The sequence below is a fragment of the Lolium rigidum genome, chromosome 1, assembly GCF_022539505.1.
Source record: "Lolium rigidum isolate FL_2022 chromosome 1, APGP_CSIRO_Lrig_0.1, whole genome shotgun sequence".
NCBI lineage: Eukaryota > Viridiplantae > Streptophyta > Magnoliopsida > Poales > Poaceae > Lolium > Lolium rigidum.
The window spans coordinates 227,375,386-227,387,846 of NC_061508.1; the positions used below are offsets into that span (position 1 = coordinate 227,375,386).

The 12,461-nt window shown below is 49.4% G+C and overlaps 1 protein-coding gene, 1 long non-coding RNA gene and 1 pseudogene across 3 annotated transcripts; all 3 read right to left on the reverse strand.

The window, feature by feature from the left end:
* Positions 1-824: 824 nt before the first annotated feature.
* Positions 825-2,910, reverse strand: LOC124683258 (protein IQ-DOMAIN 17-like). 2 transcript variants are annotated; one of them, XM_047217814.1, is made up of 5 exons: positions 2,782-2,910; positions 2,337-2,654; positions 1,969-2,247; positions 1,708-1,854; positions 825-1,607 (listed from the first exon to the last, which is right to left on the reverse strand). In XM_047217814.1, the coding sequence occupies exons 1-5, from the start codon at positions 2,908-2,910 to the stop codon at positions 825-827; spliced, it is 1,656 nt and encodes a 551-aa protein (XP_047073770.1). The 2 variants fall into 2 exon arrangements, with proteins under 2 accessions (XP_047073770.1, XP_047073771.1); XM_047217815.1 differs by lacking the exons at positions 2,337-2,654; positions 2,782-2,910 and having other exon boundaries at positions 1,708-1,851; positions 1,972-2,178.
* A 5,575-nt stretch (positions 2,911-8,485) lies between these two features.
* On the reverse strand, positions 8,486-9,698 carry LOC124683259. The gene is made up of 2 exons (XR_006996611.1): positions 8,906-9,698; positions 8,486-8,741 (listed from the first exon to the last, which is right to left on the reverse strand). It is a non-coding gene; the product is annotated as an uncharacterized LOC124683259 (long non-coding RNA).
* A 1,481-nt stretch (positions 9,699-11,179) lies between these two features.
* Positions 11,180-11,640, reverse strand: LOC124655555 (annotated as a pseudogene).
* Positions 11,641-12,461: the final 821 nt, after the last annotated feature.

Consider the following 12,461-nt stretch of genomic DNA (forward strand, 5'->3'; position numbering starts at 1 on the left):
TGACCGGACATTTCATGGTAAACCAGATAATCTGGCCCGTCACTTAGGCCGGATAATCCGGCCCCAGGTTTCACCAACGGCTTGATTTTTCGAGGGGTATAAATACCCCTCTTCTTTCTCAGCTCAAGCCAGATGCGCGAAGCAAGGTACGAGATGCGGGCACGGACGCAGGCGACAAAGGCGAAGAACGACGAGGAGGCAGGCCCATCGCGCGCCCTAACCGACGGCCAATAGATTAGGATTAAATTTAAGTTTTATTTAGGTTTAAATTCGAGTTGCTTTTGTATAAATATCGTATGAATTTCGTATTAATTTCAGTTTTTAAATGAAATTTTAAATTTAAACTTCTATTGGAGGGGCACGCCGGTGTTGGAGCAGCTCCCCAAGTAGTCGATGCTTTGCCGGCGACCCCCATACGGCGATGATGATGCCCGTGCTGGCGATTATATGAGGCGCGCCAGTGCAGATGCTCTTATGGTTATTTATGGAGGGAGTAGAAAGCGATTGTCATTGTGGTGGGCAGACGCAACCGGGTACGACTCCAGCCAACGCTCCACTGCATAGAAAACACAAACCTAAAAGGCGGGAAAAAAAATAAAGGTCCTACGCAATCCAAGGCACGTAAAGCTACAACCTTTCCCAAACTTCAACACGACCCAACTAACGAACTACTCTTTCCAGCCTGCGCCCTCACGCTCCAGACCCACCGCACAGAATCACACGAAAAGGCACAGCAAAAAAAATAGATTACGAGAGAAAAAAAAAAATAGCAGAGCAAGTGCAGGCAGGCATTACAACGAACACCTCGCCGCCGGCAGCCAGGCTCAGCGGAGCCAGCGGCGGAGGTCGGTGGTGGACGACGGGGAGATCGGTTCCCCGCCTACGCTCTCCGCGCACGACAAGGACGACACGGTGGACCGCTGCTCGGAGGTGAACCGCCCCGTCGCGCTCTTGAAGCTTGGGCTCCGCAGGCTCTGCGCGTACCCGCCGTACGTGTCCAGCGGCACGGGGAATGACAGCCGCTTCTTGGCGCTCCCGGTCGCGGGGTTGTACGCGGTCTGCGGCCGGTCGCGCTCCGGGGTCGCGGGGCGCTGCCGCGGCGCGCTCTGGGAGCGGATGCGCGCCTTGGCCGACTCCGTGGCCGCCATGTAGTTCGGCACGGCCGAGCCGGACGACGCGTGGCGCTGGGAGTGCAGGCTCGGGGTGTAGCTGCCCCCTCCGCCGCCGCCACCGCCGCCGCGCTCCACGCGAGGGCTCGCGGAGCGGACCTGGATCGGCGGGCGCGCCTTGCCCGGCGACGGCGTCCCCGCGGAGTGGTGGTGGTGCTGCGCCCGGTGCATCGGCGAGCCGCTCCCGTGCTGCGACGGCGGTGGCGCCTGCCGCCGGGGCGTGGAGTAGGAGAAGGGGCGGCCGGTGTCGATCTCCAGCGTCTTGACCTGGTCGCGGTGGTCCGTCGACGCGCGTCCTGGCGCCGCGGCGGCGGCCGTCCGGGCGCTGCTCCTGTTGGTGTCGAAGGACGCCCGTGACGCCATCCATCGCTCCGCCCAGCGCGGCTGCCCGTCGACGTCCATCTCTTCCTCCGCGGACGGGGCAGGGTTCCTCCAAATCTTGTGAATAAAAAGGAGACGGCAGCAATCAGTAAGATCTGGACACCGGTTGCGAATGCAATCACCAGACGCATTAGATTAGTGCACGAGTCTTGCTTACTTGATGGGAGAAGGCGTAGGACAGTGCTCTCTCACGCTTGAGAGCGGCGTCTTTCCTGGTCTGCAGCATGGCCTGGATCTCCTCGATCGTCCGCGGCCGATCGTCCCAGTCGTCGGCGGCGAAGCTGCTGCCGTCCCTCGACCGCTCCTGCAAACCAACCGCATCCATCACCATCAATCAAACATTTACGGAAACACGTACGAGATTTGTGCTACTTGAGATGCGATGTTGGTTGTTTTGGAGTTGCAGACGGAGACGGACCACGGAGCGTCGCTCGGCGTATTCGTGGGTGTACTTGGAGTCCCAGAAGGTGGATGTGTCGACGCTGTACGAGGACTTGCTGCTGCCGCAGGCGGCGGCGCCGGCGGCGGAGAGGGAGTCCTGCGAGAGGCGCATCCGCTGGTCGCGCACCCGCGCCTGGACGCGCACCAGCGCCTGCATGCAGCGCAGCGTCATGTTGGCCTGCTTCCGCACGTTGTGGCCGCGCACCAGCGCCTGCAGCTTCACCAGCCCCTTGAGAGCGCGCAGCGCGCGCCTCGCCTGCGCGAGCAAGAAACCACCCATCAGCGTCAAGTGTACTGCGGCAAGCGCGGCGCGGCCATTGCTGGGAGTGGAATAATAGTTGGTACCAGGTAGCCCCGGAAGGCGGTCTGCACGACGACGGCGGCGTAGTGCTCGCGCACGAAGCTGGAGGAGGGGCGGGTGAGGCGGACCACCTCGGCGGCGGCCTGCGCCGTGGCCACGGCGGCTTCGGCCGTGGCGGCCGTCGCCACGGCGAGCGCGATGGCGTGGCGCTGCTCATCCGTCACGGAAGGCCCAGGCGCGGACCTCGCCGCCGCGGATTGGTGGTGGTGCTGCTGCTGCTCGGGCGGCGCCGGAGGAGCCGCCGGCGAAGGGGACGGGGACGAGGACCTCCTGAACAGCCATCTCCTCCGCTCCCTCTTGTTCTGCGGGGCGCAAGTGCCCACGGTACAAAGAAAACGTCATCAATCTGTCCCCTCAAATCGAAACTGATAGTAAGCAATGAAACGCCGATAAGGAATACGAGCAGAGAAGATGAAAAGGGCACCGGACCTTGTCCTCCTCGGCGTCGGGGTCCTCGCGGAGGCGCGGCGCCTTCTTGGGGCTGTCCTCCTTGGACGGCGAGCGGAAGGCCCGCTTGACGGCGGTGAGCCAGGAGGAGCCGCCCTTCTTGTTCCCCATCTCGTCAGCACCACCGGCGCGCGGCTGCCGCCGCCCCGGGCATGGGCGCACACTTCAACCGCAGCTAGCTCCTGATCTTCTCCTACTCGCTACTGGATCGATCCTACTAGGTCGCTACTACTGCGGCACGTCAGGAGGAGGCGGGCGGCAGGCGAGCTATTATTACTGGCTCACGCGCGCTTGATGACTCACGCGCTGCCCCTGCGGCTTTTATGTGGAGCCAGCCACCCAACCATTGGCAGAGCTGCAGCAGCGGAGGAGAGTGGAGTGGAGAAGACTGTACTGTCGTCGGCACTAGCGGAGCTTGGAGGAAGTCGCCACGGTGGCTGGCAGGTGGGGCCGGTCGCTTTGTGGTGTGGCAGGGGTGGGTGAACGTTACGATGGCGTGGAGCCCCGGGAGGAGGGGAAAGGCTTTGGAGCCGTTTGTCTAATCCGTTCGGGTGGTGATGATGAGTTTGAGTGGGACGTACGTGTGCGCGCTGCAGGTGCGAAATGATTCGCTTCCACAAGCATATTTGTACCATCCGAGTACTATCGCTTTGCAGTACAAATATTATAGTGACAAGTGACTGAAAGAAGAGTCACAAGTGACCCAAGGAAAGGTTTACACCCAGTGTAGGTACCTAGTTAGTTAGGGCATTTTGGCCTTCTAAAATATTTTTGACAAACATTCCAATGTGATGTTTAACAAACTTATTACATCCAAAGAACTAACAAAGTTTACAAGCATTGTCATGCATGAGAAATGAAAGAGCAAATAAAATGAGATAAGATTGTCTACTCCTCACTCTCTTCATGGCATGTCAATGCCTATGTGATCAACCAAATCCATCCGCAGGCGTTTGGAAATGTGATATCACAGATTTAAACGTTCATATGCATAAACTCATCCTATATTCCTGCACCAGGTTGTGGCTGAACCAAGTCATAATGAAATTCCCATTTGTGGTTATTGAGGCCATTAAGACGGTTTGTCTCAACGATCATGTTGTGCATGATCACACACAACAGGTCATCACCTCATGCACGGTCTTCAAAGGCCATGTTGTAGCTGGGTGACGAACAATAGCTCACCAAGCTTGGTGCATACCAAATGCCGACTTCGCATATTTCCTGCAAGCCTCTTGCCTCTGAGCAAACCTCTTGCTTTTCTTTGCATCAGGTTTGCAAAATATCTTCTCAAGTGTGGTCTAGTTAGGATAGATGCCATCAACAAGATAGTATGGCTTGTCGTATGCATTGTCATTGATCTCATAGTTCACCACAAGAACAATGCCTTTTAGAAGCTTGTGGACAGCGGTGAAGCACATTAATGTCATTGTGAGAAGTGATGAGTGCAACTTATGTACCCTTTTAGGGCACACTTTATGCATCATTACCACTCATCTCATACTTAATCTAGATACAACTACGCCTAGTATACATGATTACTGGTTTACATTTATTTTCATATGAGTTTTGCGCAACTAATAGTTTAGGTAGATTTTTTTTAACTTTTCCTTGTATTTGATATGTGTGTAGGTGTTATGGATGATTATGAATAAATAAAGGTTAGAAGAACAAAGAGGACATAATATGGAGAACCTACATGCACCAGGCTAAGCCATTTGAGGAGTGGAAAAAGCTATTTGTCATCATCTTAAAATAAAGATCCAAGACCATAGGGTTGTATCCCTCGTCCATACGTGTCCAATGAGCCAAAGAACACTTCAATCGAAGGTCGTATGAAAGATGGTAGCCAAATTACCAAATCATCTGAAAGTCTAGCAACCATTGGTATTTGGTACGACGGCCCCCTAGCCGTACCATGGGTTCCAGGTGCCATGAACCTCACGAAATTTCGTGGTTCTTCACTGAATCCACCTTTGTTCGTCCCTGGACCTTTCCTAGGTTATTGAGCGGTATTGGGGGGTTTAAGGAGAACCCTCTTGGGCCTACATAAAGGAGTCGGGAGCCAAGGGAGAAGACATCATTTATCTGGGCCACCACGGCGGAGCCTGCCACTTCACCACCTCCATTGCCACAGCCACAAGATCGATATCGGTTCCTCCTTCTCCGAAGTCTCCTTCTCTTCTTCCTTCAACGATGTGATGGTGGTGTTGGCGAAGATATATGACGGTAGCACGACGACAGGGCTCTGAGCCATGATGTGAATGTGATTGTTGATGGTGGCTAGGCTTCCCCTCTCCGTTTATAGCCTCGCAGAGGTCGGTTTCGTGTTCTAGGTAACCCACATCATATATGGGTTTGGGGTCTTCATGAATGTTGTGCAGTTTGATGAAACGGTCCCGACGGAGGGTGGTATGGTCATCTGTTACGGTCATTACTAGTGACATGCCATTACTAGCAAGGCAGGCGGGCATGTATGCCCCGACGCATTCTAACCTAAATTTATGCCACATATATGATGGTGCTTATACGACGAGCCGTTGGGTGAGTTTTTCCTATTCTACCATCCGCGTGGACTAAAACCATTGTTCAAAAAATCGGCCGAGATACCGATTTATCAACTGACGAATCGTGAATCGGGTGGTAACCGATAAGATTTAGGCATATCGGTTGATTTAACGCCGGCGTCGATATTGCGCCCCATTTTCATTGTGATAGCCGAAATTTCGCCCCATTTTCACCGAAATTTCGCTAATATTTGGTCTACAAGTCGATATTTTAGTCCTATATAGTTTTATAGAACTACGCATTAGCTCAAAATTTCCATTTTTATTCTTTCAAATGCAAAGGATCAAGGTAATACTTCTTTTAAATGCTCTAATATTGTTTTTACATAGCATATTATAGAAATTTAGCCAAAAATTAGGATTTACAAGAAAAAATGCCGATAAATTGCTGACCGATAAAATCGATTTATCGGCCAATGAGCGATTAATGTCCATTTTGGGGGTTGACCGATATGTTAACGATTGACGATTTCTTGAACATTAACTAAAACGAACAAATCTTCAGCTAGAGATGGCTGCAGGTGATTGTTTGTTGAAAAGCTTCACAAGTTATTTCTAGATATAGATAAATCTAAAGATAAAACATGTCTATATGCCTTCGTGTGTAGTTAAAGTTAAAAAAAATAGAAACAGAGGTAGTAAAATAATTTCTCAGACTTATCCTACACTAGACTTTTGTAATTTGCCGGCATATATGCACCTCAGTCCTCAGGTAGACTTCATTTTTCTCTAGATATAGATGAATGTAAAGCTAAAACATGTGAATATACCTTCAGATCTGGAATATCTGGATAAAGTTGAGAAACATTTGTTTAGAACAGAGGGAGTAGAATAATTTCTCGACTTATCCTACACTGGACTTTTGTAATTTGTCGGCATGCACCTCAGGTAGACTAATCATTTTCCTCTGCTGCCTGTGCGTTGAGATCGACGGAGCTAGGTAGTGTTGACCGGCCCAACTCAAGGAGCGGTACGCAGGCAGATACGGCGGGGTGGTCCAGGAGCAGCACTGCAGCAGCGTGCGCGTCACATGCCGGCATTGGTGACACATGCGTGGTCCGGATCGGAACAGCAGCTATCAACGCCCGCTGGCGCGCCTGCCCATACGCACACTAGTAGCAAGACTTGAATGTGCTGTTGATGGGCCTGGGCGGGTTGAGTTAATAATGGGACTCCGTATCGTGGATGGCAGTAGCTCTACGTGCTCAAAGAGTTGGGGTTCATGCATGCATGCACTCCACGCCAAGCAACTCCATGCATGAGGCTAAGGTTTTGGTCAGGTCATTCACATCTCGTCTGCACGTATCGTCTGGAGGGAGACCTGTCTCCGTCTGTACGTGCAGGCGTCTACAAAGAGGGCAAAGAGAGCGATGGGAAATTGGCCGCTAGAGGCCAGATGGACGGATTGGGTAATTTGGGTTGGCAAAACTCAGTTTTAAACCTCGCACGCACATGTAAAACTTCGGTGAAATAGACCCTGAATTTCAAATACTGCCGTGTGTACTACTCCAAACATGCAAATCCCGGTTTCTCTCACTAGCTCCCCGCGCGACCCGAGCCCTCGAGGCACATCACCGACATGATGCTAGAGAGGGTGGCCAAAGCTTGCCGGAGCTGGTGAAGGCGGCGCGGGGCGGGATGCGTTGGTCGACGAGGTCTAGCAGGAGAATGGCCGGTGTCTCCCGAACTAGAACGAATGTACACGCCCTCCTCATCCAGTCGCGTTCGATCCAATCCATGCCATGTCGGACCCAAACGACACCGCCAACCCACCTAACCCTCCTCCCCCCTCTCTGATTCTGCCACTCCCGCTGGTAGAGTGGCTCAAGGATGGCATGCTGACGTGGGACCGAGTGGTGTCCTTCACCGCCACGTTGAACTGGTGCTCGCAGAGTCTCCCACCGGACCAGATTCCCTCGGTGCCCTTCGCCGACTTTGTCTGGCGGCTCCTCCTCGCTGCGGTCGACATCCCGTCGGTGAGAGTAACCTGGGATCCACCGAAGAGAAGGATTGGGTGTAAATGGAGGAAAATATGAGAAATATGTATGACTCTTGAGAGTCAGAGTAACACTAGGAAGCAGTGACACGCCATGCCTGTAGGGTAATCATGACGCGATTAATATTTTTTTTTATATCAATAGCCTTTTCTCGAATAGAAGAGGCGAACGTAAAAGAAAATTACATATTTTTTTACTAAAGGATATGTGGTGAGCTTAAATTGGACGAAAATGTGCCTCTACAGTGGCAAGCCGTGGAACGTTGCGATGAGCTCAATTCCTCCAACCTTAATATGTAGATAGATCGGATCATTAGCGGTATTGTTGCTTTCCAAGTGCACCAACAAATAGACTCAGAGTTTGATTTTGTACTAAGATTTGTAAGTTGGGCGTACAAAAGAGAGTGATTTGAAGTCCGGGGTTCATTTCACAGAAGCTATGCAAGTTCCAGGTTTAAAGTAGATATATATTTTTTCCGGTTTGGGTTGGATGCACGTGACGCTGCATTGCTGCGTGTCTTCGTAGTATATACTAACAATGAAGGGCGCGGCGGCACGCCGCGCCATGTGGTGGCGAGACGATGGTGATTCTTTGCAGTGTTAAATACTTGTGGGTTTTAGTATTTTGTTCTTTTTATAATTGTGTTTTTCTGGCTTTATATAAGGTGCAACTTATTTGTTGTTTTATTTTTGTGTCATCTTTACATAGATCGATTTGTCTGGCAAAGGCAGATGTAATTGTGTTTGATGGTCGTATCTACAGGATGGACATGCATTCTTGAGCCTGCTCCTTTTCCTAGTGGCAGTTACATTGCACTTTTGGGTGAGCAGAGGCAACATCGCAATGTTGGCGTGACGATACCCGTCGATAAAAGATAAAAGCACAATTTAAGTGCAGGACTCTTAGAGAGAATTGTTTTTCTTTCCCATTAATATTGCAAACCTCTTTCCTGTGTGACATCAGTTTGCCAGCGTCTTGCAAAGCTAAACCTAATTTAGATTACACATAAGTACTTGAAATATTCGAAGGCTGCAGTTGCACATGGCCTTACATCTGGATCAAGTTGAAGCCACTTTCAACGTACATTGATTTCACGCACACCTGTCCAATAAGGACATCTCGAGGCTAATTTGCATTGCTATATATTTGCAAAAAGAACCAGTTACCTTAAAAACCATGTCAGATTTAAAAAATGGTAAAAACCATGTCCGTAGAGCAGATTTAAAAAATGGTTACATACTCAAGTGAATACCCTAGATCCATGAAATACGATAATTTTTACTCTCGTAATCTAATTGTTGTCTCTGATCATATAGCAAGCTCCCATCTTTTAATCTGCAAAGCATGGTGTCTCAACATTATCCGCAACTCAATTCTCCTACAGTGAAATAGAATGTTATTCAAACAGTGACCCAAAAGAACTCCCACATATATTCTGGCCAGAGGCCCCAAATAAGATTGAAAGAAAAGTTCCAATATGTGCGTAACCGTTCTGATGAACATACACAGAACACATTATATTCTAAACACAAAAATATTGACCTTGTATGGGCTCGGTTACCACATTGCTGACCATTGCTGAAGCAAAACAAAGGCAACCTGTAGTGAGAATACACTATGTATATTTTCTTAGGAAATAAAACTATCTCCATTAAAAAGATGCCTATACTTGTAAAAGGACTACTTGGACTAATGTTCTGAAGAAAAATATTATTTTCTAAAAAGTAACATGAGTTCGGGAAGACAATAACTGCATTGTGTATGATGGATCCTGTATATGCAAGATAACAGTTAATACCTTGCTGCACAAAAAAAAGATGCAGCTTAACATCAGCAGACCTCATGCCCGAACACGAATGGTTTTGCACATGCAGTCGACTTAAAATGCAGTACACATAGAAGAGTTTTTTTCTTGTCGCTGTTGTATTCCTCAATATGATCTGCAGGTATTATAAGTTTAAAACTTCTTTTCTTGGGGTCAAACTATGCATGAAATTAATCTGCAACGATAAGCAATTCTGAAACAACAGAACAAAACATAAAGCTTAATCCCAATCATAGCTTCATGTTGTGATCGCTTGTCGTATTTATGAAACTTCATTCTGCATTCGCTTAGTTACATACACAAATGATGTCTCGATCAAATCCATGGAACCTGGGACGGATGCAAGCAATTGAATGGTAGATTGACCTTAAAGAAGAAAATAACCTAACCTGCGTTAGGCTCCTTGGTGGGAAATTATATGGAGTGTTTGGCAGGCAATCCAATCACCTTGGTTGGGAAATTATATGGAGTGTTTGGCAGGCAATCCAATCACCTGCATATAGAACAACAAATCAGCCCTAATACCCTGTCCTACAGGCTACATCACCGCCGTCATGTTTAGATCCTGTAATCCAAAAGTTCAGGCCAATAGACTACAGAAGAGTTATGAAGATATGTGGGCCAGGAACTAAACATAAATATGGCTATTCTCTTAATTTCCACAACAAATATACAGAAAGGAAAAGGCGTGTCTCAAGCGGAAGGGAAAAAAATGTGGCAATCCAAGGAAAGCTAGAGGTTTCAAGGCAATGTACCTGGCCATTGTATCAGCAAGTGATCTCAGCCACCAATTTACATTCTGGAATCTGCAAGAAAAGTAGCCCTCGCATGTTCTTTCAAATATGACTCGGAACATGGAAAGTAAGCGCAATTGTACAGAAGGGTGTGCTCTATTATTATGTAGTCTTTGTTTGTTGCCACCACGGGTTTGATGCACAAGATGCTCGAAGTTTTTACGGTACATCAGAAAGAATTTTGAGGCATGCTTGCAGCTAAGAAGAAGAGATCAAGCTTCAGTTAATGGACCACGAAATGAATGATTAGATATTGTCTCGTATCTTAATTAACTCTCAGCAGAATACAAAAGGAAAATTGAACCAACAGTGTGAGGAAAAGTTAGAGGTTATCCTTAAAGATAAATCTAAGGAATTCCTATTAAATTATGAAAAGACTCATACTCTGCATACTTGACATCACCTAAAATTAAAACAGATATAAGATTTGTTTGTGAAGACAGGAGCCGTAGAAGAAAAATCCCATGAAGTGCTAAAATACTGCAATATGAAAAGACTCATGCTCTGCTTACTTGACATCATCTGATGTTTAAATAAATATAAGATTGCTTTGGGAAGATAGGAGAAAACATTGTACATACGAAAGCTGTAGGCAGAAAATGCAACCCACCAATGTTTTATGGTTGCCTATAGAAACTACCATAAACCTCTAGGCACCTTCAATAACAAAAAGATGTTGACTTATGGAGCACATGCATTTGGACAGCTAAGAGTTCACAGCCACATCAGTACGCCAATGTGTAATGGAAACATAAGTAAAAGCAGATGACTATATGTACTGCAATTACCCATGTCAGCATAAAAAAAAGATACCTATAGCTGACGCTTGGGTCCAGACATTTAGCTTAAGATAACTCCCAGGCAAACTGAGTTCATCGGATACATGAAGAATAGATAGTATAATATATCACTACTGTATAGAACTGCAAAGCTGGCTTTCCTTGTCTATACTAAGAATTATTACTCACACAGTAGTAAATTGGGAAGTCATTTTTTCATCAAACATGAGTAATGCATATTATCAGTTTAGATGCAAAGTTTGAGAAATCACAAATTCAAGAAAACTGGCCTCCCACAAACCAACATGGAGCCACAACACATTCACAAATTCAAGAAGATAGGGTCTAAAACTTCACCAGAATTGCAGACACAAAGAGGAGGATGCCAAGCTCAGACAGGCTTGCGGAAGCACCACTCTCAAACGTTGAGGCGGCGGCAAGCGCCTGCGGGAAGCCTGAAGCCGCGGAACACGCCGCGGTACGCGCCCACGTCTTCGTCGCCGGGGCCGGGCGCCGCGTGCTCACACTGGTCCGACACGTACAACAGGTCCCCGCCGCACCGCCGCGATAGGAAGCTCTGTCCGGTCGTCCGGACATCTTGGAGAAGAGGGAGACGGGGCCAAGTGGCTCGGGACGGCGGCGCCCGCCGCGCCGCAGCGGAACAGGAGTAGCTTCGCGAGTGCCGGCCACCCACCACCGACGCGCCCTGGCCCCGGCTCGGAGTAACGTTGTGGGGGCGGACACCATCTGCGGCGCGCCCGAGACGCAGAGCTCCCGCCACAGCACGCGCTTGGTGACGGCGCGGAGGCGGCGACTGACCACAGCGACGGCGCAAAGAGCCTGCGGGTTCCAATTAAGCGCGCCGAACACCAGCACCATCCTGGCTCCATCCGTGAAACCGCCAGACGGTCGACGCGTGCGCCTCCTCGCCGTGTTGACTGGCGTCCACGACTCCACGTCCTACACCCCACCACACCCCAACCTGCCTGCAAACGGACCATAAAATCACATGAACCCAATAAATCAATCCCAAATAACAACAACAAATCGACCTCGATAGGCAATCTCCACAGCTCGAAGGAGGAGCGGAAATTTGTACCTGACCAGAGAACGTACATCCAGCCGGCTCAAATAACCATACACTCGTCGTCGCCTCGGAAGGGAGAAGAGGGCGTCCAGCTCCACCTCCGCGCCGCCAGCAGCCTCGGGAGGGAAGGAGGACGTCCAGCTCCTCCTCCATGCCCCAAGCCGCCCGGGAGGAAGAGGGCCGCATCGAGCTCCTCCTCCGAACCTCCAGCCGAATTAGAAGGGAGAGGAGCTTCTTCTTCATGCCGCCAGCCTCCTTGGGAGGGAGAGAGGGCGTGCCGCACGAATGGCTTCCACGGTGACCAGGGAGGAAGAGGAGGGCAGCAGCCCGTGATTCTCATTCGATTCAGAGCAAGGGAAAAAAAAAGAAATCTAAGAGCGGAGACGGCAAGGGAAATAGGAAGAGGGCGGAGAGAAAATATAGGAGCGTGGACCGCACCGCTTCAACAGGTACAGCAGGGTCCCACAACCCAACAGCGGCACGGTGAGAAATATTAGGGGCACCAAAAGTAAGAAGCAAATAGCAAACCAGGTGAAGTAAAACACAAAAAAAAGGGCAGGTGTCCCCAAAACTGTACACAGAAACGAACATGTGCACATAATTACACGTGTCA